Below are 27,538 nucleotides of genomic sequence, written 5' to 3'. Positions count from 1 at the left end.
TTAGAGCTGCATTCTGATCAGGAACACCTGCTAAGAATGTGGTGGAAAAGATAACATTACTGCAAATATTAAAGGGAATATGACTATTAAAACAAGTCAAAACAGAAACTGCAGAGACTCCGTTCATACCATGAGGAGTGGTGCAATGTGCTTTTGTCAGATAGCTGCTCTATGTTATTCGCTGTCTCCTTCCCAGAATTTCTGAGGTTATTAGCTCAGAAGATTCCCACCGTGTCTCCAGACACACTCACAGCAGCATACCCTGTTTCCCTTCTGCAGATGCCAGCTCTGCCAGCTCTGTGCCAGGACACATTTTGAGGTGGATTGACACAAGCTTCCTACTCTTTAGTCAGAAATACAGTCTGCTCCACCCAAACTCCCAGCAGGATGACCCAAGCAGCTCTGTTTCACTGCTGTTTTGATGCTTTAACTTAAAGTCCAGTCCAGCCAGGACATCTCGGTTTGCTCCCAGGACCCACCTGCTAAACTGCCTTGCTCAATAATCATATTGTTTCTCCTTTAAGGGAGGTATTCACACTTGGGAATTATTTGATTTCTTAGAACCGTAGAATCATTTGAGTTGGAACGGACCCCTAAAGGCCATCTAGTCCAACTCCCCTGCAAGGAACAGGCGTCCCTCATCCAGGCGAAGGGACGGGCTGCAGGAACGCGCCAAGGTCGGCACGGATCTCACAGAGGGTCACGCCGACGGACCGCAGGCCGCAGGTAAAGCAAGGCACGGCACAGGACGGACGGGTCGCGCCGAGCCCTGCCCTGCCGCCGGCGACCGCTGGGGGCTCCCGCCGCCGCGGCGCGGCCCGCCATTGTCGGGGGCATGGAGGGCGAGAGCACGTCAGCGCTGCTCTCGGGCTTCGTCTTCGGCGCCCTCGCCTTCCAGCACCTCAGCACCGACTCGGACACGGTGCGTGCCGCGGGCGGGACGAGGGCGGGCGGCGAGAGGCGGCCGGGCGGGGCGGGGCGGCCGCTGTGCACGCACGCGGGCAGCGCTCGGCCGCCATGTCGCAGCCCGCAGCCGCCGGCCTGCCCGCGCCCGGGGCTGCCGCTGCCGGTGCCGCGACGGGCAGAGCGGCGGGCGGCGCGTCCCTGCCGGCGGGGAGCCCCGCTGACGGCGATGCGCCAACTGCTGACGGCCGTGCCCCAACGCGGGGCCGTTCGGCAGGGTTCCCGCTGCTATTTCGGCTGCTTTCGCCACTAACGACGCCGGAAAGTTGCTTTTTATTTCCTATCTAAAGCTAGGAGGAAGCGGCAAGAGGCGGTGCGGTGCCGCGGCAGCCATAGCGCTTCTGCCGGGGGCCGATAGAAGTTGTGGGCGCGGAAGAAGCAGCGCACGGACAGCCGCACGCGGCGCCCTTTCTCATAAACGCCTGAGAACGCAGCCCAACTTTTTGCTCCAAGTGTTTGCATACATTTAAAAATGAAAGAGAACCTGCTCTGTTGATCTGTGCACTTTTCGCCCCCCAAGGTGTTTACTTACAGTTAAGACCGAACTCCTGTTAGATGTCAGTTAACGTGACCTTTTGTTCTCTCCCGAAAAAGGAAGGCTTTCTCCTTGGAGATGTGAAAGGTGAGGCCAAGAACAGCATCACCGACTCACAGATGGACGATGTGGAAGTGGTTTATACAATCGGTCAGTGCATCCTCATTTCTCAAAACAAGCTTGCTGCCAGGACAGCTGTGACTGCACGCAACTGCTAGGTCCTGGGCTGCCCATTCACATCCAGCTGGGCACATGCAGCTTATTTTACAACATTTAATTGCTAAAAAATTGGTAATCTTAATCTGAAAAGGATAAATTTTAACAAACACAAGTTCCTAGCTCCTTGAGCATTGCTACTTTGCTTGAAGCGCAGTTGCCTGGCAGAAAGTGAACTTTAGTGCCTACAGTCATGTGAACTTCAATGCATTCATGCTTAATACAGAACTTGAAACTTATAAAATACTGTGGATGTTGCAAATTATGTACTTCACTGAGCAGATGGCAGCATTTTTCTGTAAAATCTACACTGCAGTGGGAGCAGATACGTATACTCTAGTAGCCCTAAGGAAGAATATATGCATACATAAATTTAACTTCATTCCTTCAGAACACAGTCAATACAAAAAAAAAAAAAAAAGTAATACATGCCTTCTTTCCAACCTTACTGACACCAGAGAAGTCACATCTCATTTTTCATTTTTACCTTGGTTTAACTTTCCTCCACTGAATCTCACTACTGAACCTGAAGTCTGAGGAAAGTGTGGTGCCATTGATCACACTACCCAAATTCTTGGCCATTATTAGTTGCTCTAAACTTTGTGAGGCTCTTTTTGGTTGCTTTGATCACTTTATTTGCTTGATTTTAGAAAATTTGTAACAACAAAAGTTGTGGAGACAATGGGTAAAAAAGAGGATTCTGAATGCTATCCCTTATCCTCTTTTCAGTGGTAGAAAGTTACCCCATGCTTCCCACACACCCTGTTCTCCAGCTTTATTTCCCTGCCTAGCAAAGCACAGATGCTGCTGCAACATAACTAAAGTTACCATTCTGTGATACTGTATTGTTTTCTAATTCTGTACTCAAAGGAAGGAAAAATTAAGTGACAAATTTGATTTCCCACTTGACAAAAATGTATCAAAAATACATAACTTATAGAAGTAGTTCCTCTTTACACTTGGAAAGAAATCTGGGTTAGACTTTCTTAAAAGATTTCCTTTAAGTAGACAATAGTTTGATACAAAGCTGTAGCATTAAAGTTCTTCCTCGTCCTTGTAACAGTTGCCATGACAGCACACAGAAAAATGTACATCTTGAGCTGACAGACCAAGTAACATCGATTTCTCATTTCAGATATACAGAAGCATATTCCATGCTACCAACTGTTCAGGTAAGAAAATTTTAAGATGTAGAAAAAGTTAATATTTAACATTTGTTGAGTCAAAATTATGTTTAACTTGTAATATATGTCTGAGAAAATCACCAGGATACAATAGATATGATGTCATCTCTGTAGAATTACAGATACTAAAAGTCTTGTTATTCTTATATTAGTTCTATGCATATTGCTTGTGCTTGTATCTCTTTATGTAGAGATGTGGTACACCACACCTTAGTGAGCTGTGGAACTAAACTACAAGCATGATGTCAGTCTGCTGCAAAAAACAACACCACTGCTTTTCAAAAATAGCATATCTTGACCCTTCACCCAATCAGAAAATAGAAACACAGGGTCCTGAGTGGGGCAGAAAAAACACCTGATAGTTGTAAATCAGGAGTCATTTCACAGACTGATTTATCAAGTTCTGTTGTAAATAGGAACACAGCCATGCAGATTTACATTCTGATGAGAGGAAAATCACAGCATGATTTCCCTCTGCAATCTTTCCGCAAATTAATAAATACAAACATTGCCAGAGAGGCACTTTACAACAAAAGTCTTAATTGTCATAATTTTCTTCTAGCTTTTATAATTCTGCAGGAGAACTGAATGAACCAGCCCTGAGGAAAATACTGTCAGGCTGTAAGAAGGTATTTTCAAATCTAATACGTGCCAAAGGACTATCCCAGCTTTTGGGGGTTGTTCTGTTTGATTCTATTTTTTTTTTATTTTTTTTTTTCCCTCCATCTACTCCAATATACTGCTTGTCAAGACAGCTCCCTTAAAGAATAGTATTAATTTAGGTCATCTTTGACTAAGGTTTGCCACAACAGTGGAATAGGCTCCCCAGGGAGGTGGTTGAGTCACCATCTCTGAAGGTGTTTAAAAACTGTTTGGGAATGGTACTCAGGGACATGATTTAGCAGAGGGTTGTTAGAATTAGGGTAGTATGGCTAGTTTGTGGTTGGACTTGAAGATCTTTTCCAACATGAGCAATTCCATGAATCTAGGATTCTAACTTCATTCTTTTGTTTTTTTCCTAAGTGAACTTTTTCAACATCCAAAATCAATTACGCTGACTCCTAGACTGAGACCAATTGAGGTCAATTTTCAGTTCACTCCCTTAGTTAAGCAGAAGCAAGTTCACCTACTGTCTTCTCTGTAGAAGAACATTTTTCAAGGGGAAAGTATAAACTGAAGAGCAGCAAGTGGCTAAGTAGCTAAATTACCTTTGCAAACTACCAGGTTGAGTATAGCCTCAGAAAACTGTTTCAGTGGATTCCAGAACAAGAGATGTTGTCATAGTAGAACATAGTCTTAGGCATTCCAGGCATTTACAGTTAAGTATTTGCTTAAATACATACACAGAACCATTTAGATCAATGCCTTTGTACTGAACTTCCCACTTTGCTCCATTATGGAATATATTGACATTGTAATTTAAGGGCAGTACTGATAAGCTTTGTTCTGTTTGCAGAGTGTAATAGGATGGTACAAATTCAGACGCAACACAGACCAGGTCATGACATTCCGGGAAAGACTTCTACATAAGAACTTGCAGTCACACCTATCAAACCAAGGCCTTGTATTCCTTCTCTTAACTTCTAGTGTGATGACAGAAAGCTGTTCAACTTACAGGCTAGAACATGCCTTACACCGGCCACAAGAAGGGTAATCAGTTTGTTTTCTAGTTTTAACAAAGCTGTTAAATAACCTGATTTGACTCGCTTTTTATTTTTATGGGTGTAATCGAGTTACTATTAGGACTCATTTATTTTAATTACAGCTTTTAGTAGGCTTCATGAAGCTACTGAGACAAGCTGCTAAGCGGCTGGGTTTAACAAGGAAATAACTGCATTAGAGCATGCCTGACATACAAAAGCAGTTTTAAACCATATACAGAACTATTGCTCAAAGTCTAGTCACCTGTGTGTGATATCCAGCAAGAATTATACTGTGCACCTCTAGTTGTGGTGCCCAGTGAGAGGGGACATTGAAATACTGAAGCTTAAATGTTAACGTGGCACTTTCTCACACTTATGCTCTTCAAGTCTCTTTCAGAAAGTTCCTCTAGTCGTTACCAACTTGGGTATGGCAGAACAGCAAGGTTACAGAACAGTGTCTGGTTCCTGCGCATCTTCTCGCTTTGTGAGAGCAGTAAGACAACACAGGTACAATATAAACCTTACAGTATTGGCAGTGAGAACAGTCAAAATAGGCACCTAGCACTGCACCAGCCTACATAAGGTAATCACAGCTGGAAACAAAACTTAAGTCTTGGTGACAAGAGATACACAATACTATTGCTAGAATTAAAAAATAGTCCAGAACGTTAGCCTAACAAGAGCAATTCATACTAGATTTCTTACTTCAAACTAAAGGTCCAGGTCATTTTTTCCCCCCCTTACAATTTTATGCATCAGCCAGTAGTCAGTACCATCTTCAGTAAGGGGTCTCTTGAAGTTACATAAAATAAGCTTTAGAAGATCTGACTTAAGAATAGCTAATCCTAAAACAAAGCAGTGAAAACCTAGAATGCTTCTTTATTTAACGAAGTTCCTTTCAGATGAGCATCGCTATCCACCGGAATCAATTTTCAGTTATACCATTTAATTTTCCCACAGGTCAGAATTCTTTTATGAAGACGGATCCTTACAGGAGGTTCACAAGATAAATGAGATGTATGCCACCTTGCAGGAGGAGCTGAAGGTCAGTTGAGTATACCCACAGCATAGATATTTTCAGCAGTACCAAACAGTCAAGCAAAGCATTTAGAATCCTGCACCAAGTTAAAGGTACAGTGCAAGATCTGAAAGTTCTTTGCTCTACATAACAGTTGCAAATATAAGTTAAACTTTAAAGAATTTCTCAGAATGCTTGGATTGATCTTTAAAGAGGATTATTTCTGGAAATTATCATCTCTAGCTCTTTTGGGCAGGTGAGGACAAGTAAAAGACATTGAACCTCACTCAATACAAGGCTGGAGTTCTCATCTCCAAAAAACAACCTCATTACTTCAGCTTTCTAATACTATTACCAATATCAGAAAGTCAGTACCTTTACAGGTTTTGCTAAAACTGAATTCTACTTCTGTTAATGCAGCTGATCTCAAGTGATATTTTTCTTTCCAGAAAATATGCTCTGATGTAGAAGTCAGTGAACGATCTGTAGAGAAACTCCTAACAGAGGTGAGACACTTAAAAGAAGAAATCAACAGAAAAAAGCAACACAAGATCTCTTCAGGTAAGTTATGTCCAATGGTAGCACTGGTAAGACAGCAAAGTTATTTCACTGTTGGAAAAAGAACACTTGTGAACTTGAGGAACCCAGAGCAGTATTGGTGGAAGTACACAAGAGGGTCTGTAACCATTGTTTTTCAGGAGGGAACAAAGATCACCTAGAAGAACCAAAGGAGAATGTTTTGCTTTGTCAGGCACTGAAAACATTTTTCCCCAATTCTGGACTTCAGACATGTATTGTTTCCTTCGAAGGAAGGATCTCTAAGAACTGTTGTAAGATTGACCATAATATTAACATCATGGACAAATTGACTCTCATGGCAGAGGAAGGGGACTTCACTGAAGCTGAAACAAAACCAGTAATCAAGCGTAAAGTCAAAGACACCACAACAGGACCAAAATCATTTAAGAAATTAAGATCGCTGCAACTTGACCAAGAATTACACCAAGATGAAGACAACAGCAACCAAGAAACAAAGCTTGCACTGAGTAGCACTGAAACAGACGAGGAAGCATTGATAAATCCCAAAGATACAAATGAATATTCATACTCTCCCACTTTCTGATCACTTAATGATTTGCCCAGATGCATTTGTACAAAAAGCAATTGCCAGCATATTAAAGTGACATAAATTACTGCACTAGAGGGATGGAAACAGCTTACTGAGTTTTTGTAAAGTACAAAGATGTATTTTTAAATACTCAAATCCTGTTTGGCCCAAGTCAAGCAGAGTCTAAATGACATTCCTTAATTTTGCCTTGCAGAGTCAAGTCTGTATACTCTATCTCAGGGTTTTAAAACCATGCTAGCACTATGCTAGCATTCCAATAATCTCACTTGATGCCTCAGTGATAGAACTTCAAGCTCCTACTGAAGATTTCAGGACCACTCCAACAATGAGCATCTCCTCAGCAGGTGATGTGCAGAACATCAAATCGGATGTATCTTAGAAATAGCTGTTTATATATAACAAAGTTTTTAATATTTTTTTACTTATCCTTAGCTATCTGGTACTTAATTGTCTCTTTCTGAAATGGAAGGGAAAAAGTGATCTTCAGCAAGACCTCTGGATAACTTTAGTGGTCTGTACGTCTAGAGGGAAGAACATTAACAACAAATCAGTTCACTCCTTACACTCCCCAAGGGTAAACAGTCTAGAATGATAACCCTCTCAACTCAGTATCTATCCTAAGGGGTGCACTCGTATTCTCAGAGAATACCACATGTTGGTCCATAGAGTGGCAGCAAGTTGGTCAATGACATCTCATTGACCTGCACACCTGCAATTTGGCAGAGAGGGTACCCATTCTACCTCAGAGCTTTTTGGGTTTTTAGCCTCTTCACAGCAGAATTCTGGCTGCCGGGGCAGCAGCTGGTTGTCAGGGGACACTTGTGTGGTTTAGAGCTACCTTCAGTTGTCAGGGGTACTTAAGTTTCAGTCATCAGGGGCAACAGCACATCCATAGCACACCCCCCTCCCATTGGTCATCAGCAGTTGAACACACAGCTGTCACACAGTGGACTGCTAGGTATGCACACTGACTGCATGGCGGTCCTCTCCTCAGAAAGGATCCCCACAAATCAGATTGAATGCCCAGGAAGAGCAACAGCTGAAAAAGATTTCTCCTGATCACCCACCAGTATTTCTCTTATCACTGTGACCACGGTAACCATGAAAGCTTACTGAACAGGTCACATCTCATAAATGCCACTGAACAAGCTTTGAGCCAAAAAACCATTCCAGCTAATCATACCAGTAGAGAATATTAAGCGTGATTTTGTTTTATTTTTATTTCTTTACAGTATGTTATTCTCAATACTTAACATTACAAATCTTGGGGTCTGTAAGAAATGATGGGTTCTTAAACATAACTGGCATAAATCCTGTAAGAAAATAAAATGGAGGGTCTTTTTAAATAAAGAATGAGTGTGACTTACCAAATACTATGAAGTATAACAATACTTACCAAGTATATGAGCTCTTTTTATGGCTTTTGAAATTTCTTTCTGCTTCTTATCACACAAGCCTAAACAAATAAGTTATTTTTAGCTTCCTGGCTTCAACCGTAATTCACTGATCAGTTTAAGGAGGAAGTCTTATTAATGACAAATTGTTCTGGCTTTGTCAAAGCCTTCTTACAAAAAGGTATGCACACTTACATACCTTTTTATGGTTAAGATTAAAAAGTGATTTCTTAAAGGATATTCTCAAGTCTTGATGAAGGCTACTAGTTAACATAAACATTTCAAGATGTGCACAACCAGTAATATCCAGTTCTGTAAACATATCTGTTTAAAGTGAACTAGACTGTAGAATACATCAACATTAAACAGTAAGTAGTAAGCATTCCACATACCTGTTATATGCCTGCCATAAATGCGGCCAGAGTATGGAGAAACAAACTGGGACAGAAGCTATTAGAAAGCAAAGACAAGAGTGTAAGGGTTGCTTTGTAAAAGAAGCTTTAACTTCTTCATATTTGGACTTGTTTCTTACAGAACTTTCCACATACCCTATCATTTAAGCCACACTACAGTAGAACTAGAACTGAACATTTTATTTAATAGGCCTACAGATTTGAAGTAACTAGTTACATTACTAGTTTTATCAGTAAACACTGATACTACTTCAGTTTTTAGATCCTCTAAACATTGGTATTAATCATTAACTTCAGACTTCTGTTCCCAAGCCGTTACATGCTTTATATAAACTTACATTTTCAAAGCACTCACCTGCACATTCTTGTAGTCCACATTTATTCCACATAAGATACATTTTTTGGGAGGCTCTTTATACGGATTCTCCATTTCTATAGGCTGTAATTAGACAAGAGCTAAAATGTTTTGCAAGTTTGCAAGAAAATAGTCAGCTTGCACTTGATTTCACATAGATCTAAAGGAAAAAGAATGCCTTCAAACCGAAAGGAGCCCCTCCCTTACAAAGGCAGGTTAAGGAAGTTAGGCTTCTTTAGCATGGAGAAGGTTCTAGGGAGACTCACTACAGCCTTCCAGCACTTGATAGTTGCATACAAACAAGGAGACTGACTTTTTATATGAGCTGATAGAAGTAGGACAAGTAAAGTGACATAAAACTAAAGCAGGGGAGATTTAGATTAGCTATAATACAGAAGTTCTTTACTCAAGAGAGCAGTAGGGCCCTGGCACAGGGCCATGGATGTCTTATCTCTGGAGGTAGTCAGGACCAGATCAGATGGGATCCTAGGTAGCCTAAGCTGGTGGGCAGTAACCCTGCCCACTGCAAAGGGTTGGGGGCTGGGTAGGCTGTGAGGCCCCTTCCAATTGAAACTATTCTGCAGTTCAGAAAAAAAAAAAAAAACAACAGTATTTCTTTAAGGTGTGAGCTATTGAAACAGCATGGAAGAGTTACATTCATGGTAGTAGGCTATACCTTATATAGGCACTCATAAACACTTAGTAGCTGATTTCAGGAACAGTGAGAAGCGATAAACACTGTAACCTATACAGCAACGTATCTCTCAATCACGAGAGCAGCAGGCACAGCACAAGATGCTATCTTCCTTTTCATTTTTGTTGTTTGACCAGCTCACCCACTGACACTGGATTCCATGTACAGCTGCCAGGAAGCGGCCATGGCACACCTGGCAGTGAGGTGAGGAACCCTTACCAAGTCAGACCCGACCGCCGCTTGCTGGTGCTGAAGACGACAAGGCCTCTCCCGCATCAAGGCTGCACAGCAAAGAGACAACACCATCAGCGGCAGCTCGATAGGGCAGCCTAAAGACACCGCAGAGACGCATGGCAAAGGGCAAAGAGCAACGCGCAGCCCGCTCACCAGGCACCCATCCGCAGCACAGCCTGCCGCCCCGCACAGCCAGCGCCGCCATCTTCACCTCTCCCACCTCCCTCTGCGCACAACTTCCTCCACGCCACTTCGCCAAGCGGAAATACCATCCGCTGGCCAATGGGGCTGCTGCCTGCACTGGTGGAGGCAGGCGATTGGCTGCGCGTCTTACACGTGATACAGTTTGTTTTGTTCTTGTGCCGGAAGCGGCGGTTGGGGCTGGGTGCCTCGTGGCGTTGCCGGCCGTCATGTACGCAGCCCCGGTGCCGCTTTGACGTGTCCCGACTCCCTCCTCATGGCCGAGCCCGCTCTCGCCGTGCGGAGGAGGAGCCTTATCAGCTCCGCTCGCAAACGGAGCCACCCCCCTGCACGGCCCGGGGCCGCCTCCTCGCCGCTGGCTCGCAAGAGACACAGTGCTGGGGGTGAGGGGTCCCCGGCCGAGCCCCCGGTACGGAGGTGGTGGCTGGGACGGGGGAAGCGGGCCGGAGCGAGGCTGTGGTGGCGGGGAGCACTTGAGCAGGGGGTGTGTTCGGGATCAGAAACCTCAGAAAAAGCTGCTGGTTGACTCTGTGCCGCATTTCACTCATTTGCAAGTATACATTCCATTAAAAGTTGAACTGACAAAGTGAAAAGGCAGATTAATTGCTTGATAAATTGCAGAGCAGTTAAATGAATTACACTTTATGCTTCGGTTACCGAGGTTTTTCCAGCTTGTTACTTTGCAGTGTTAATTCTCTTACTGTTCTATTTTCACAGTGTAACAACGATAGTGAAGAAGATATGTTTGGCGACCATGAAAGTGATTCTTTATTGGCTCAAGTTCTTGATGCAGAGCACCAGCACCCTCAGGAAAAAGGTGTGGACATGAAAGCAGCCAGGGAGTTTGCACATGGGAATCTTCAGTCAGAAATGAACCAGAGCAAGCAATGTAATTTGCATGCTACAGAAGATAGTAGTATGCATCAAGTGGATGAACGTTACGGCTTCCAAATGAATGAAAATGATGCTGGAGACACCAATGAAGACCTCAGTGATTCTGTTTTCAATGAATTGCCTTCATCACAACTTTTGTATTTGGAGAAAATGGGTGAGCTTTCTTCTCATTCCCAAAAATCTGCAGGCACAGAGAAGATGGATGAGTGGAAGAATTCCTCCTTGAACAAAATCCGGAGTCCATCATCTCCATGTCCTGACTTTGGACACAAGAACAGAAGCACAAAATCTTCCACAGGCTCTAGGTCTGATTCATGTAAAAGCGTGAGTCTTAAAGATCATCTGAAAAATGCTATGACTGGAAATGCCAAAGCCCAGACTCCAGTGGTCTCAAAGACCAAGCAGCTTAAAGAAGCTATTTTATCTGAAGAGATTTCTGTTGCCAGGGAAACTATTGAATCATCGTCTTTTGATATAGGCCCGTTTTATGGATTACCCAGTAAAGTTAAACATCTCCTCAGGCAATTTCGGGGCATTGAAACACTTTATGGTAATAGAACTTATGGGTTCTTCAAAGCAAACAATTATAAGTATTTTCTGTTTAATCCATTATGGTATAAAGTTACTTGTTTATGGTTGAATTACTGTCCATTATGCAAATTAAATATTGAAATTAAAATATTTTCAAGTCTAAAAGTAGGATAATGTAATACTACTTGTTGCATTTAAGGGAAAAGCCTAAGTCGTGTTGGATCTCCAGAGGAGGAAGCATAAGAAAGTTAAGGTAATAATAATAAGCTATGTCAGAAGAGAATTGTTTTTCAGCAGTGTGGAGGAGGAGGATGTGGCTTACAGGAATACTTTCTTGTGTGAGATCTGAGAAAATGGTAAGACTTGTAGCACTTAACTGAAGAAAACTCTTGAACGCTGAATTGATGAGTTTTACCCAGCATAGGCAAAGAGCCTGGTGGGGGACAAGAATATCTTTAAGAGGATTGGCAATAATTCTTTTTTAATTTTGCAGAATGGCAGCATGATTGCTTAACATTAAAATCTCTACAGCGGAGGAAGAATTTGATTTACTCGTTACCAACTAGTGGTGGAAAAACACTTGTTGCTGAAATTTTAATTCTCCAAGAATTACTCTGCAGGCAGAAGGATGTTCTGATGATCCTGCCCTATGTTGCCATTGTCCAAGAAAAGGTCTGGAAAGTTCCTGGTATTGTGCATCTTCTGCAGTGTGCCTTGTTACATGACTGGGTTTAGCAGTAGCATTAGGTAACTGTATTTTTCATAAAAACATTTTGGGAAATGAGTTGCTTTGCCTTTTAGCGCTGCTCTAAGATTCAATTTTATTCTAGTAGAATATTGTGGTTATCACTTCAATATGCTGAGTTATAAGAAATTCTTGAAATGACAGCCTTCTGCAGCGTCACCCATATTTTTGTTCTTATATCAGTGCCTTTTGCTGTCATCCCTTCTGGCAAAGTACCAACGTAATAGAAGCATATGCTACTCTGACTAAATCAAAATGAAGATAGAGAACAGTTTGATAAAGTTTGTGAATGCTTTTGCTTTTCAACTGGGGAACGTATTCATTATGCAATTGATTTAGATATGGGTAGGTTACATGCGTGATTGAGTAATTGAGACAGGTCTGAAATTCAGAATGAGCACAAGTTTGTTTTCCAGCTGACATTGCTTTTTTTTTTTTTTTTTTTTTTTTTAACAGGTTTGGGGTTTATCAAGCTTTGGGATAGAATTAGGTTTCCTGGTTGAAGAATATGCAGGAAGTAAGGGAAGATTGCCACCCATCAAGAGAAGAATAAAAAAGTCACTTTATATCGCTACCATAGAAAAAGGACATGCTCTTGTGAATTCTTTAATTGAAACAGATAGAATCAATGACCTCGGTTTAGTTGTAGTAGATGAGGTAGGTCACAAGATTTTCCCATAAATAGCTTTAGTTTATTTCATTGGTTTAGTTTCCAGGGCTTACCATGTCACAAGCAGTATAACTTCATTACTTCATTGGTACTTTGGGATCAGGAAACTGATCTGTAACCAATGCCTGTTATGATTAATGTTATTTTTATTCATCAACTGAAGTATTCTTTGTCATAGAGACTGCATTAACATATCTACTGTGTTTAGTGGTTAATTATAAATTAACTGTTTCTTAGTTTGGCTCTACAAAGTAACAAAAATTAAAAAGTGATACTGAGTTGTTTGGACCACGCTTTTGCATATGCATGTTGCGTGCCTGAATTTGATATCCTGGCATCTGAAGGCTGGTATACTGGAGGGAAAATGAAGTCACATTTCACTGAGAATTACCTGTTAGTCTGCTTTTTAATAATGTGACTGAGTTGTACTGCTAAAGGTTAGCTGTTGAATCACATTGTGTAATATGTGAAATCACGTGCTCAACTCCTGGAATGCTCCAGGCTGGCCTTAGTTAAACACAACTTCTCTAAATGTGAAGAGGCTTCATAAATAAGTTGGGCTTTTTCTGGTAGCACCTGCCTACTAAGAAAAGATTTGCTTAGGATCCCTAACAAGTGTTTCTTAAAAATAAGTTGAACAGGGTAAGTTTAGGTTGCTTCATCTCCATGCCAATTCTGTACTTGCAAGAGATCCTATTTCCATGACACTTGTGATCTAATTAAATGGAATGCAAATTTTAGCTGCTTGTACTCTTGGATCTTTTGTCCTGCAGTTCTTAAATACATATTAATTAAGTCAATACTTAGAGAAGAAGCTGAGCATGTCAGTTTACCAAGTAGATCTCTAGACAGAGTCTTGACAGACACTCAACTCAGAATTACTTAGAAATAAACGGTTGTATTTCTGGGAATATTTGTAACCCAGTAGTAACTCTTGGTTGATTCTCTTCCGGTCTGCAGTTGCATATGATTGGTGAGGGAAGTCGTGGAGCAACACTAGAAATGACTCTTGCAAAAATACTTCATGCTAGTAGTAAGTCAGTCTCTAAAATATCGTTCTATGATCTCCTGTAGAGAGAGATCACCTTTTTGCTTTCTAGATCTGTGCTGCCCTGGCTGCTTTTGGAAAATGTGTTGATTGCTTGGGTTGTTTTACCCCATGAGGATGGGCTGAGTGTTCTTGAAGCTTTCTTGATATTTTTCTGAGCAATTCTGTGCATTGTCAAACATCTTTCATTTCTTCATAGGAGCCCCTTTGCCACTGCAATTAAACATCTCCATAGAGAAGACTTCCTTTTTTATGTTTACATCTCAGGCAATATTTCTTAGCTACATCCCCATGAAAACTGCTGATCTGGCACTTAAAAGTAAATGCTAATAATGGATAAGCAGGCTTTTGAGTTAACTATTGAGCAAAGCATTTAAAATGGTGACCATGGAAATAAATTCTGTAAAACTTTTTTTTACAGCAAATACACACATTGTTGGAATGAGTGCAACTTTAAATAATGTTGGAGACCTGCAGAAGTTCCTGCAAGCAGAGTACTATACTAAAAATTTCAGACCGGTATGTACACAAAATATTGTAAAACAGTCAATATTGTTGCTGGCTTTAAAATTATAGCAGCCCTGTTCAGACTTTTAACATGGGCCACGTGTTTACTTTCACCATGTTTTAAAAATTAAAGCAATATGCATGGTAAGACTTGTAATGGTACTAACAAACTTTTTTCATGATTTGCCACACAGTGTATTGTGTACGTACATATACTTACATATATGAAATAGTGATTAATCATTATTGTTTATGTAATGCATGTGGAGTCTGAGCTAGTAGTCTTCAATCATGAGAACTGTTTATGAACAGTGATGCATATTCTTAGCTAATTAGGCACTTATTTTGCCAGAGCAGATAATTAGATCTATTTTTAAAGACTGCATGCATGTATTTAAGGGAAGCATGATGTTTACTAAAAAAACAGCTACATATTATTAATGGCTTCATCTTGGTAATTTGACTAGTATTTCTGTTTCTGGCTTAAATCAATCTAGGTAGAGTTAAAGGAATACATAAAGATAAGAGATACAATTTATGAAGTTGACAGCAAAGCAGAAAATGGCTTTACTTTTTCACGTCTCCTTAATTTCAAGGTAAGATCTAAGTTTCTTTGAACTATGATTATAAAATATCATTATTTGTTGATGTGTGCAGTGCTTTCACAGAAGAAATAACATAGTTGACTTGTAATGCATATAACAAAGACAATAGCAAACTTAAGAAGAAGAAAAAGGTCCTTTAAATATCAGATATTTAGCTCTATTTTAACATTTTTACTGCTCTTAGTAGAAAGTGGGGTTGGTCTGTTTTCTTTTCAGTATTTTCCCATGGGTAGTAAAGGACTTGAAAATTCCATAGAACTAACTACTGCAAGTCTTTGGGTAGATTTTCTCAACTGTTTATCACTTTTAAATAACACAACATACGTTCTCACTTTTAAATAACAGAACATATGTTCATTGTTATAAGCTTATTACTGACTTATTTGGATTCACTTCAATGTTAAGATTGGTGGATGATGGTATACTGCCACTTGCACGAGCAGCATTGCTACTGTAACACTGCAGGTAAAGATATTGAGGAGCAGGAAGAAGAGTGTTGATTTTTATATGGATATTCTGAGCTGAATCTTTCGGTAAACTGTAAAGTGCTTGGCTGGGAGAAGTTCATCCTACAAATTCTTGTTTAAGTCACCTTAAAACAAATGGAGAATGCACTAGGGAAGGCAGAGAACAGGTACTGAGTACTTGCTGAGTTTAAGAATTAAATTCTACGTTTGAAAAATGATGTTTGTCAATCTGTTGATAGTATTCTAGTAGTCTGGAGAAAGCAGATCCTGACCACATCGTTGCACTGGTTACTGAAGTTATTCCAAAATATTCCTGCCTAATCTTTTGTCCCACTAAAAAGAACTGTGAAAATGTGGCTACAATGGTTTGCAAGTATCTGAACAAGTATGTTTTATCTCCTGATTTTTTTTATTATATATGAAATTGTTGGCTAGAACTCGGGGTTTATCTTAACTAGTTTGGAAGTGGCTTTTTCTGGGTGATGAGGTGTACTTTGAATATACAGAATTACATGAAGCTATTAACTGGATATATTATAGAAAATTGCTGAAGGCTTATTAGTAAACTGTTTTACAAGATTTTTTTCAGCAGATTTTACAAATAGAGGACAAATAAATTAAAAAAAAAACATAGTAAGAGAAGGGTATACTAAAAAAAAAAAAAAAAAACATTTAACCTTATCTTATTGGCACTTATTTCCACAAGCTACTTAAAGACATTTTCTCTACAGCCCTGTATTTGGTCATGTATGTCATTAGTTGTCTATGGAAGTATCAAGTATTCTCTCCTTAGAGGATGTAAACACTGAACTAGGCTTCACGTACAAAAGCAGCTGAGATTTGTTTGACTGGATAAAAGTCTGATTTAATATAATTATAATCTAGTTTAAATAGCATGTAGAAAGAAATTACATTGATTGTTCAAATTCCTAATCTTGGAACCAATTTTAGTGTCTATAAACTTTGCTATAAGCTGATATTGACCTTCTCTCTTGTCTTCAATGTGCCTGATACACACCTAATCAATATTTGATGCCTTCTGTACCCATGCTTCCAAACAACGACAACAAAAATCAGTTGTGGGTGACTTTAGTCTCTACCTGTGTATTACTATTTTGAAGTTATCAGAAACAAATCTTTATCCAAATCTTTATCACATATTTAGTTACAGGAACAGATAATGGAGAGAAATGTAGAAGATATCTGCCTTAATTTTTTAAAGTGATTATTAATTGATCAAAGTCTGAAGAAATGTTTTTTGTTCTCAAAGAGAATTCAGAGCTCACAGGGAGAAAGAGAAACAGGACCTAATTAAGAACCTAAAGGATACTGGAAATGGAAGCATCTGTCCTGTTCTGAGGCAAACAATTCCTTTTGGTGTTGCCTATCACCATAGCGGCCTTACAAATGATGAAAGAAAGAGTATAGAAGAAGCATATTCTAAGGGTGTCCTGTGTCTTCTTGCTTGCACAGCTACATTAGCTGCTGGCGTTAACCTGCCAGCCAGAAGGTAAGTTAACCAAAAATATTACATTGTTTCATTCTTGCATTGTAAATAATAACAATAAACCTTAAATGGAAATATGAGAACTCTGTTAAATATCTTTCAGCTGTTACTTGGAAATTTCAGGAGGAAGTAATTTAACACAGTGAGCTTAGGACAGATGATAACTTTGCAGTTTTAATTCTAGGAAAAACATGTCAGTTACAAGTCTCTCAGAATGCACAGTTGAGGAACATTTTCCTGAACAGATGAAGGAATTTCTACTATATTGAGAAATTTCTTCAGTGTTCAGTAATAATGAGCAAGTGATGATGCTTTTTAAATGCTTTACAAGAATAATGTTTAAATCCTAAAATTGTTTTATAAGGAGAAGATGTTTAAATATATTTTACCAGAATAATACGCCAGCACTTGTTACACAGGTATTGATGGTACAGTTTGCCCTAGTCTTCAAGACCAAGAGACTGTTTGCTTAGAATCCAGTTTTGTGTGTCTGTGTTTGAGTAACACATCTGAGGAGAGAGAACTTTATTTTCCTAACAGAGAAATGTGGTCTGTTTTTAGCACTGCTGACTCAGGGTCAACATTGTTTGTGTTCAACTAATACAAAGGCTCTGCAGCAATTAAAATGGATTATAATTCAGACTTCAAGGTGTTAGATGTTTCCAAAAAAGTGTTCAACAAGTACAATTTTGCTTATCTTCGTTGCAAAGCATGAAGCATATCTAGAGAATGCATTTTTATGATATTGCAACTATAATAATTTTAATATTAAGCACAACTTACCAATGATTTCTTTTTACAGGGTGATTTTAAGAGCCCCTTATGTTGCTAGCGAGTTCCTGAAGAAGAATCAATATAAGCAAATGATTGGCAGAGCTGGTCGAGCTGGTATTGACAGTGCTGGTGAAAGTATTCTCATAGTGCAGGAAAAAGACAAACATTTGGTAACTTTCATGAAGCTGTTGGTGATTTGAGTCATTGGATTAAGTTGGTGACATAAAGAAGAGTAGATGAGGTCGTTAGCCTGATCTCAGTAGAATTTGTTTGAGGTAACTGACTTACAAAATACCAGTTAATTGCTTTAGTCATACATGGATTGTTTTCAGGCATTAGCTATAAATGCTTGATGTTTACAGATACTTGTGATTCTGCTTAGAAACAAAGTGTCAGTACTTCAGAACAGCTTAAAACTATTCCCTAAATATTTTTCTGTACCAATATATTTCTTGGGACCTTTTAGGTTCGGGATTTAATAACCAGTCCTTTGGAGAATTGTTACAGCAATCTTCTGCCAGAGTTCACCAAGGGAATGCAGTACCTGTTGCTATCATTGGTTGGATTGAAGGTATTAGTTAAGTATTATGAGCAGTTAAAGTGTTTGGGGGATGCAATAAATATTGTATTACTTGATTCTGTAGGAAAACCAGATATTTTTAACAGTTGAACTTAGCTAAGTTCAGCACAGCTTCCCTTCAAATAGGAAGTGCAAAACTGTGAATAATATTTTCCTCACTTAAAAAGCAATGACATAACATGATGCTTTTCTAGCGTGGACAAAACCAAAGTTATTGTCTACCTTCTCCAGTGTCTTAGTACTTCATTTTCTGATGCTAGATTCTACAAATAAAAACTAGCAACAGTCTAAACAAATGAACATAATAGAACAGCCAGGATAGTAAAGAAATGGACATGCTATCCCATCAGATCAATGATCAGCTGTCTATTCTATTTGTCACTTAGCTCTCTATAAACAACTTAAATGATAATCTGAGTAATTGTTTTGAATAGCATGCACTTTTTTGTGTGATGACATTTAAACATCTAATTGCTTCCAAATCTTATACAGATTGCAGTTACCCAAGAGGAAGTGTACAGTTTTATGTGCCATACATTGCTGGGTGTCCAGCAGCAGCTGCTGTTGAAAGAGAAGAGCCTCTCAGAGATTGTTAGAGATGAACTAGAAAATCTAATAGAAAAGGGACTCTTAAAAGGAAAAATAATGGAAAAGGATCAAAATTCCAAAAGTACACTAACAATCACACTGTTGGGTAAAGCTACATATAAAGGTAAGATTAATCTTATTCTTCAACAAGCCCTTTCATCTCAGCCTTACCTTTATTAATGTGGCTTTCTTTCTTCTCTTTGAAAAGGCAATTAAAAAAAAAAAAAAGCTTGCCCAGTGCTAGTTTAGTTACTAAATAATGTGTTGGACTGAAATTGAGAATGAGTAAGCATTGTGTGACTGAACGTTACAGGTATGAATCTTAACAACATGAATCACAAGACGACTCAAACTAGAACTGTATTAAAATTAATGACTTAATTTGATTTAGTGTTTGTAATGAAAATTACTCACAATCTCATTTTTACAAGTAGGCTAAAAAATAATGTTACTCACAATGCCTATTAAGAGACTAATGGGGAAAGGAAGTAATATTACATGTGGTCCAAATCTAATGTAAAAAGTATACCAGTGTATGGTCAGTAAGTATACAGAGGTTAGGCTTGATAAGATGTAGGATCAATAAGTATAAGCCTAACATCAATAAGATGTCAGGCTTAGCAAGATTATCACAGTGGAAAGATATCAAAATAAATGAAAATGCTCACCAGTGTTGTAGGCTCACAGTAAACTCCTCAAGGAGCGACCTCCAGACAGATCCTTCCTCAGTAGCAGTCAGTCCTTAAGAGGGGTCTAAGAGAGGTGGAGCCAGGCTTCATCCCCTCCTGGTAGCACAAGTGAATTACCTTCACCTGTGCTCCTGCAGCTGACTCATTGCTTGTCTCAGGTGGTCAAGCAGAGGTTCAGGCCATGATCAAAAGTTCCCATACAACCAGAAAGTACAATTTTTTTCATCTCATAGCATAAAGATGTAGGACAAGGAAAGCACTTGTATTTTACAGGCTGAAGCTATCTCTCAGTTTCATACAAGAGTTTCTTCAAAAGAAGATAATTCAAACGTTCCAGAAGCACACAAAATGTATGTGGAAACCAGTGATCGCAGACTTTTTGCAGTTCCTTTTTGCCAGTAATGATAGATAACAATGATTATTTGGGCTACGCTTTCCTCTTGGATTAAGATTGCACTACCAACAAACTTTTCTGGAAAAAATAAAATGATGACTTCATGTGAGAATCTGTTGCACTAAACTCTGTATGCCTACCTAAAATTGCTGTGTGTTGTCTGCTTATTTTAGGCTCTATAGACGTGTCGTACTGCAATCTCCTTTACAAAGAACTGAGGAAAGGCTTGGAAGGGCTGGTTCTTGAGAGCAGTCTTCATCTTCTCTATTTAGCTACTCCGCATGACATGGTTTCCAACTGCAGCCCAGATTGGATGATATACTTGAGGCAGGTGAGATCTGCATTTCAATGTTTGATTGGGGCATATACTAATGCTGCTTAGTGGATTTTGAGTGTGTTTATACATACAGAACGTAACTAGTACAATAATGCTTTGATGAAAAGGTAAAGATGTTAACGTTTTCAATCATAGGGCAGAAGTGCTTTTCTTTACCTCAAGAACTTAATTTGTGTTGTGCATTGATATTTTGTCCTCTTACTGAGAAACAGCAGCACAATGGCACTAAAGTCTGTATAACCGGGTTTGTACTCAACAGTTTGACAGGTAAAGAAGCTGCAGATCTGACTGCAGAGGAGTCAGCCTAGTATTCAAATATTAGATACAGATATTTAAAAGCACAGTTTTCCTTTCAGTAGCAGACTTCTGGTTTCAGTAACATATTTCATAAGAACTAGTTGTCTGAATTTTGTATGAAATTATCCTGAAGAGTTGTTCTGCAAGCTCAAGCATGGAGTACAGGAAAAAAAAATTGTTTGTTGGTCATGGAGCTTCTTATTTTTGAAATATTTGGTGAAACTGAACCAGATCTGTTTTTATATAACTCCATACTAGCATTAATCACTATCTGACAGGGAAGAACTTAAATTCCAGATGTGTTTAAGTAAATAACAAGACTTGGGAGAAAATACTAGAGTACATAGAAAAGCTACTGGTAGTTTGTGGTTTTTAACTAATTCATCTTGAATTTTATATAGATAACTGTCATTACCAGACAAGGTGAGAAATGTGATGCTGTGTGCACCTTAATAATTAAGCTGTGTATGCATTTAAAAAAAAAAACACACCCTTTCTACACATATACAGATGTGTTCAGCTGCTAAAATTCTGGTGTATGTGGCTTTAAACCAGTTGAGTTAAAGGTGAAAAAGTATGTTAGTTTCTTATTTGTGGAGGAGCAGGGAAAGCAAAATTAGCTATTTGCCTGCAGGTGATGTGCGTATTAAACAAATGTTATGTGAATTACTTTTTAGAGTTAAATATACATTGTCTAGAGCTATTATGATTTGTAACATTTAATTTCTAATTAGTTGTAATGAAGAAATGATTTTGACTGTAATCAATCTTCCTTTAGTTCAACCAGCTGAGTTCAGCAGAGCAAAAAGTAGCAGATATGGTAGGAGTACCTGAGAGCTTTATTGCAAAAAAGGCTTCTGGACAAGCCATCAGAAAGGTAGGCTGGAGATTTCTTACACCTAAGACAACAGTTTAGTCTTGTAATTCAGCTGTTTAAAAATGCTGGATAACTTTCCTGAAAGTATTTAATTATTACTCTTCTTTTACTCATTAACTTTCTTTTCACCTCATCTTGTTTTTCATAATGTTTAATGTATTAGGGTCTAACATATTAGATTATATTAGAGATGTGAAGGAACAGGAACGTAAAGACTTAATCCTTGTAGAATGAGCAGAAAATTGTGAATTTCATAGGGGGTACTGAGTTCTAACTTGTTTTATTCCTAGAATGTGGACACTGCTGTTGTGAACAGGCTGTACCTGTCATTTGTCCTGTGTGCCCTACTGAAAGAGACCAACATATGGAGCGTCTCAGAGAAATTCAACATGTCCCGAGGTTACGTGCAGAATCTCCTTACATCTGCTGCCTCATTTGCTTCTTGTGTTCTGCATTTCTGTGAGGTAGTGTACTAAATATCTCCTAGTATCTTCTCTTGATTGGCTTTGCAAAACTTGAAGTCTTCTTCTGTTATGTTAAACTCAATGCATACAGTGCATTTCACCTCTCCTGTGCGTAACTATACATTGTCAAGAAAAGAATGCCAGTACAAAGCATATTTCTTGTGTTAACAGTAAGCTTGATGGACAGAGAATACAAGAATACCTACTTCAGAGGTCACTGATCAGTGTCATTAAGTGCAGTTGATGGAAAATTATGAGCTTACCTTTGTGAGATGAGGCCTTCTGGTGATGGAATGTCACTGTGAGAAAAGAGCTGTCTTGGTTGTTTCTTAACCATCCCAGATTTAGTTGAGGAGTGCCAGATGCAACTCTGCAACAAGCTGTAAGAATAGCAAGAAGAGTTTTCCTACTGTCTTTTTTACTGCCTTTTACTTTGACTTAATTGTCCTTGTCTCTGCAGGAACTGGAGGAATTTTGGGTTTATAAAGCCCTGCTGACAGAACTTACCAAGCGCTTGACATACTGTGTTAAGACAGAGCTCATTCCACTGATGGAGGTAGCAGGGGTTCTAGAGGTAAGTAAACCTATCTTCAACAATTGGACAAAGGCAAACTTTTGTGCTAAATGTTATTATCACTAAAGTATCTCTGGAAGACCAGGCTAGATTTTATTCCAAATCTGGCATCATAGGAATACCTCGCAACAGTCTGTTACGTCAGGGACTGGTGGGGGAATGCGAGCTGGAGCCAGTCATATTCTCCTTCCAGTTGCTGCTGCAGCAACAGTGAAAGCACTGCATTTGCATACCAATTTAGAGCTTTGTGCTCAACTGTAAAACACAGCCCAGGTCAAGTTTATTTTGAGGTTAAGTTAGAAGATTATCACAGAACTACGGGAAGTTACACAGGGAACATAAGCTTCTAGTATCACTAATGCTGGTGCATGTATTTCAAATGAGAGATGTGACTAGTTCCTGAGGGCTCCTATTCAAGCATTAAGATACTGTGGGAACTGAGTGCAGGATTGTGAGTGAACCTCCTTTGAAAAGGATGTGTCTTTTCTATTCCAGCATACTGTAGAAATCACGTTGTCAGCAGATTGGTGGCAGTGAGTTTTTACACTGAAAAGTTAAAGCTATGGAGACTTACACCTTGATGCATTTTGTATGAAATGGCCTGAATTTGGTATAAAGGGAGAAGAAAGGTCTTCATTCCATGGCTTGAAGCCTTTAAGGGCAAGAAGAGTCTGAACAGCATGATTCTACTGAAGTTACATTGTACAGATTGTTCTTGAAATACATTGCTCTCATCAAGGTGCTTTTAAACAATAATTAAAACCATTAAAATCATACTGACAGCTGGTACTTCTAGCAGATACTGACATCTTGAACAGGCATGATTTACATAGTTTTGTGTGTAGGAAACTGATAGAATCAATATTTGGCTTACCATAGTAAAAGAGAAAACGTCCTTAGAATTTCAAGTTGCCAAAGAGCAAACTATGATTTCCCTGTTAGTTATTAGCAAGGGCAGGTTCTGAGCTATCAGTCATACTGTGCATACAGCTACAGAACAGTACAGAAGAGGTCTGCTGGCATTTAATGGATTTTTTTTTGTGAATTATGACACTTCACATCACTAAGTACTCATGTGTTGTTTGTAAGCTTTTCTGTTGGATACTTGTACTATATATATATGCCATCAGATTAGATTTCCTATTCCTTGGTGCCTTAACAATAGGAGAAAAAAAGTGTGATTGACCAAATATATGATGGCAGTTGTATGATCAATAAGCATACAGACGTTATATAGTATATAGAGAAGTTAAGCTGTTAAGATTATCACATTGAGAAAGACAATCAGAGATAAGTGAAAAGTACTCACCAGTGTTGTAGACTCACAAAAAACTCCACAAAAAGCAATCTCCAGAAGAGATCCTTCCTTAGTGGCAGGCAGCCCTTAAATGGCGCCTAGGAGAGCTGCAGCCAGGCTCCACCCCTTCCAGTCACACAGCTGAATTGCCTTCACCTGTGCTCTGGCAGCTGACTGAGTGCTTGCCTCAGGTGATCAATCAGAGGTTCAGGCTGTGATTCAGCAGTTCCCATACAGCAGTGTACCACTTTTCCATCTGATAGGAATTATTACTCAGGCAGTTAGAGCCTTGGCATTACCAAATGCTTTAAAAACTAGCCTAGAAATGCATTTGACTTAAACTTTGTATACAAGTTCAATCACTGTAAGTTTTGCAAAAGAAACATCTCCAAAAAGACCGTATACAGTAATTACTGTTGGGCTGCATTGCATTCTTATACCACAACAGGACCAAGCCTAGTAAAGAGAAGCAGGCCACACGTACTCCCATGCTGATTTTAGCTGTCAAATTCCAGAGAATCTCTCCTGTCCTTGTGAGCTAACAGCCATGAGTTGGCGTAAAACTAGAGGAAAAGATACAATTGAGTAAAGCAAAAAAAATATTAATAAGCTCTAAGCAGTGAAGTGCAGTCTTATCTGGAGTGCTATGGAAGCTCATGAGGTGGTATTAAAAGTTGCAGAAAAATAGGGGCAACACTTTTCAGGCACAACAAGCTCTCATTTCATTTAGATCTTCTAAAGAAAATAAGGCAGTGATTTGTGTCAGTGACAGCAAATGCAGAAAACGTGACAAAAGAGAAATGAGGGTGGCAGACACAGTACTGTGCAGGTGCAGAGGGAGTAATGATGCCTGGTTTACTTAGAACTGTGTAAGTTTTTTTCAGGTTTAAGTCAGTACCTCTGAATTGCTAGTGCTAGTTCGTATAAGGCTTGCTGTTCTTGGAAAGGTGAATCAAAGGGAACCTGGATCACTATTAAAAAAATATATATAAATGTCTGAGGTGGATTGAGGATTCTTATTGCCTCTTAAAATAACCTAACACAACTTCTGTCTTACAGGCACGAGCTAAACAGCTTTATAATGCAGGGTACAAAACTTTAGCACACGTAGCTAATGCAAACCCAGAAACTCTGGTGAAGACGATCGAGCATTTGTCACGACGTCAAGCCAAACAAATGGTTTCGTCTGCAAAGGTAAGCAAGTATGTTAAAAGAAACTACTTGAGGAATTCAAAGTTTCAAAAGTGAATATTTGAATAACATTAAAAGAAAGTGGAAGATTCAGTTTAGAAATAAAGGCATTTGTGAATATTTGCAGTGGCAACAGTGATCAGTATTAATCTAGTGAATTCATTTTCTTAACCACATTATTTATCTAAGATGATTACAATGGGGGTGAATTCAGCGACTACAGCCCATGATGCACTTAAATGATTGGCAAATAGAAACTACTTAAACCAATTCTTTTTCTGTGGGGGGTCGTAAAGAGTTCTCTTCATTAGAGAAACAAAGACCAGAAATGTTCTGGTAGCTTATCTGGAACAGTGAACAGTACAAGGTCTTGGCATAATACATAAGAAGATATTAGATTAGTGCTGCAGTCCTGTGAGCAACAGCATTGTTTCATTTCATTTTCAAGACCAGATACAAACCTGGAAAGGAACACTGATGTTTAATCCTAACAGTATCACAAATGATTGTCTTAATTTCCTAATTGTTTGATTGCTATTACAGATGCTGCTGACTGAAAAAGCTGAAGCTTTACAAGAAGAAGTAGAGGAACTCCTAAAGGTGCCTACGGATATCCCATAAACCTACTGACCAGCTCAGTCATAAAAAAAATAATAATGAATTGAAGTATTTGGGCATGTCTTAGGTTTTAACTTTGTCCTATGTATACATGCTGTAAATATAATAAATATTTATTATCTTTTGTATACATCATATTTGTGTGAATTTTGAATTGAAAGTATTTCTTGGAAACTTTTCTTTATTTGAAAATTTTGATAATGAAACTCTTCTGCACAGACCAGAATCAAAAGATGTGCTATTAAATAGCTCCCATCTTTATACATAGCTCTAGGAATGCTTTGGGGGCTGGACTTAGGTGGTGGTGTGTACTTATGTACATAGAACTATGGCTCATAGCTGGCTTAAAAAGCACAGTAAAAAGTGACGTGGTAGCATCATAAGCATCCTTTAGGACACCCATGTGTGAGCAAACTACTTTAAAACTTCTGCTGATAGGAGTTCCTGTCTTCTGGGGAAAGCTAATGGAATGAGAAATAGAGTTGTAGCTCTAATGAAGAAATACCAGAGTTGCATAAGGAATTGTAGATACTGCCTCTTCTAAGTACTATTTTTAACAGATTTGAACACCAAATGACTATTCTGTCTCTGTTAATGCCTGGGGAGAGAATTGTTAAGGATGATTCTGTAAGAGACTTTCAAATAGGGTTTAAATTTTATTGAAAGGTTTTGAATATTAAGGCAATATCAGAAGCCATATCAACTTCTGAGACTACAAAGGCAAATGATAGTTGTAGTAGTAAGGGTATTGAAAGCCATATAAAAGAGAGCAGTTCTAGCTAGAAGGTATGCTTCATAAAAGCAGCTTAAAAATGTCTTAAATATTCAGTCATGACACAGTTGAGCTCCTTTTTCAAACTGCTGTGTAAAACATGATAACGTTAAAGCACTTCACTTGAAGAGTTATCAAATATAGTTGGGTCTGCATTATAGAACACTGCTTCAAAAGGTGGTGGTGAATAAATGATGAGTAGTATTTTACTGCTGATTTGCTTGTTTCATTAGAGAAACCTTGAGTAACAAGTAAATAATCTGTTAGCCTTCTTTTGATGAAAAAACGCCTAAAAAGTTTAATTCTCCTACTTTCCTAATGGCTTTGGGATTTTAATAAATGGAATCGAATACTTGGAATATTAAACCAGGCCAAGAACTTCAACTGTAAGTTATTTCCAACACCTAGCCAGTTGCTTTAAAGGCTTATTGCTTTGCTCAGCTGTTACTCCCACTTGAAATGGTCTTACTTGGAACCTCATACTGAGGGATTTTGGAAACAAGCATAAAAACACGCCAACGTTTCTGAATTAATCCTCTACAAATAATACAATAAATCCTTACAGAAGGTAACTAACCTGCTGGCCAATCCTTGCAATCCTCTCTCACCACATGTGTGGTTCTGTGTGTGGCTTGCAGAAAGCTGTGTCCAGAAGGGGCTGGCGGGAGGCTTGCAGCCAGGTTCACTGCTGTGGTCTCTGTTCTGGAAAGGTGCTGCAGTGAGAGCTGACCCAGTGTCAGCTCTTGTTTCATCCTGTGACTGAAAGCTTCATTCATCGCTTCCACGGGCCTGGCATGGGGTGCAGGTTGCAATGAATACAAAGCACGTGAAGGTTTTGTTTAGGTTTATAGATAAATTATCTGGCTTCTGAAATCAAAGATTTGTGGTACACAGTATGAGGAGACATGAGGATGATGTGGGAGGCCTTTGAGAAGCACAGCCTGTGGTTTTAATTAGTTAAGAGACCTAATTTTCAGTACATAGTCTACTTTTGCAACTGAGTTTTGTTTCAGTGAGGTTTCTTACATAGAAAGACTAATCTGACACCGCCAGTAATGTTGATCTGCACAAATGCTGTGATGCCACAAGAGACGTTTGCCTTTTGTACTGTTTATTCTACTCTTCTGCATTTC

The 27,538-nt window shown here is 39.1% G+C and overlaps 3 protein-coding genes across 3 annotated transcripts; 2 read left to right on the top strand and 1 right to left on the bottom strand.

Annotated features, from left to right (window-relative positions):
- Nucleotides 1–835: 835 nt before the first annotated feature.
- Nucleotides 836–6,770, top strand: ABRAXAS1 (abraxas 1, BRCA1 A complex subunit; the record flags this gene model as incomplete). The annotated part of the gene is made up of 9 exons (XM_079534568.1): nt 836–922; nt 1,558–1,648; nt 2,850–2,886; nt 3,461–3,527; nt 4,355–4,548; nt 4,929–5,048; nt 5,502–5,586; nt 6,009–6,120; nt 6,258–6,770. The coding sequence occupies 9 exons, from the start codon at nt 836–838 to the stop codon at nt 6,680–6,682; spliced, it is 1,218 nt and encodes a 405-aa protein (XP_079390694.1). The 3' UTR covers nt 6,683–6,770.
- A 1,160-nt stretch (nt 6,771–7,930) lies between these two features.
- On the bottom strand, nt 7,931–10,190 carry MRPS18C (mitochondrial ribosomal protein S18C; the record flags this gene model as incomplete). Its single annotated transcript, XM_079534092.1, has 6 exons — nt 7,931–8,001; nt 8,085–8,144; nt 8,475–8,532; nt 8,851–8,934; nt 9,764–9,825; nt 9,932–10,190. The coding sequence occupies 6 exons, from the start codon at nt 10,188–10,190 to the stop codon at nt 7,931–7,933; spliced, it is 594 nt and encodes a 197-aa protein (XP_079390218.1).
- A 45-nt stretch (nt 10,191–10,235) lies between these two features.
- HELQ (helicase, POLQ like) lies at nt 10,236–25,636 on the top strand (the record flags this gene model as incomplete). The annotated part of the gene is made up of 18 exons (XM_079534914.1): nt 10,236–10,388; nt 10,697–11,423; nt 11,898–12,076; nt 12,606–12,806; nt 13,780–13,852; nt 14,289–14,386; nt 14,872–14,970; nt 15,686–15,831; nt 16,717–16,956; nt 17,756–17,897; nt 18,194–18,298; nt 18,800–19,019; nt 20,152–20,309; nt 21,391–21,489; nt 21,780–21,953; nt 22,414–22,527; nt 24,884–25,018; nt 25,559–25,636. 18 exons carry the CDS (start codon nt 10,236–10,238, stop codon nt 25,634–25,636), a joined length of 3,141 nt encoding a protein of 1,046 aa, XP_079391040.1.
- Between the last annotated feature and the right edge of the window lie 1,902 nt (nt 25,637–27,538).

Source organism: Tetrao urogallus (genome assembly GCF_951394365.1).
Source record: "Tetrao urogallus genome assembly, chromosome: 4".
NCBI classification, from domain to species: domain Eukaryota; kingdom Metazoa; phylum Chordata; class Aves; order Galliformes; family Phasianidae; genus Tetrao; species Tetrao urogallus.
The sequence above is the reverse complement of the archived record's forward strand: the minus strand, read 5'-3'. Positions and strand labels throughout refer to the sequence as shown.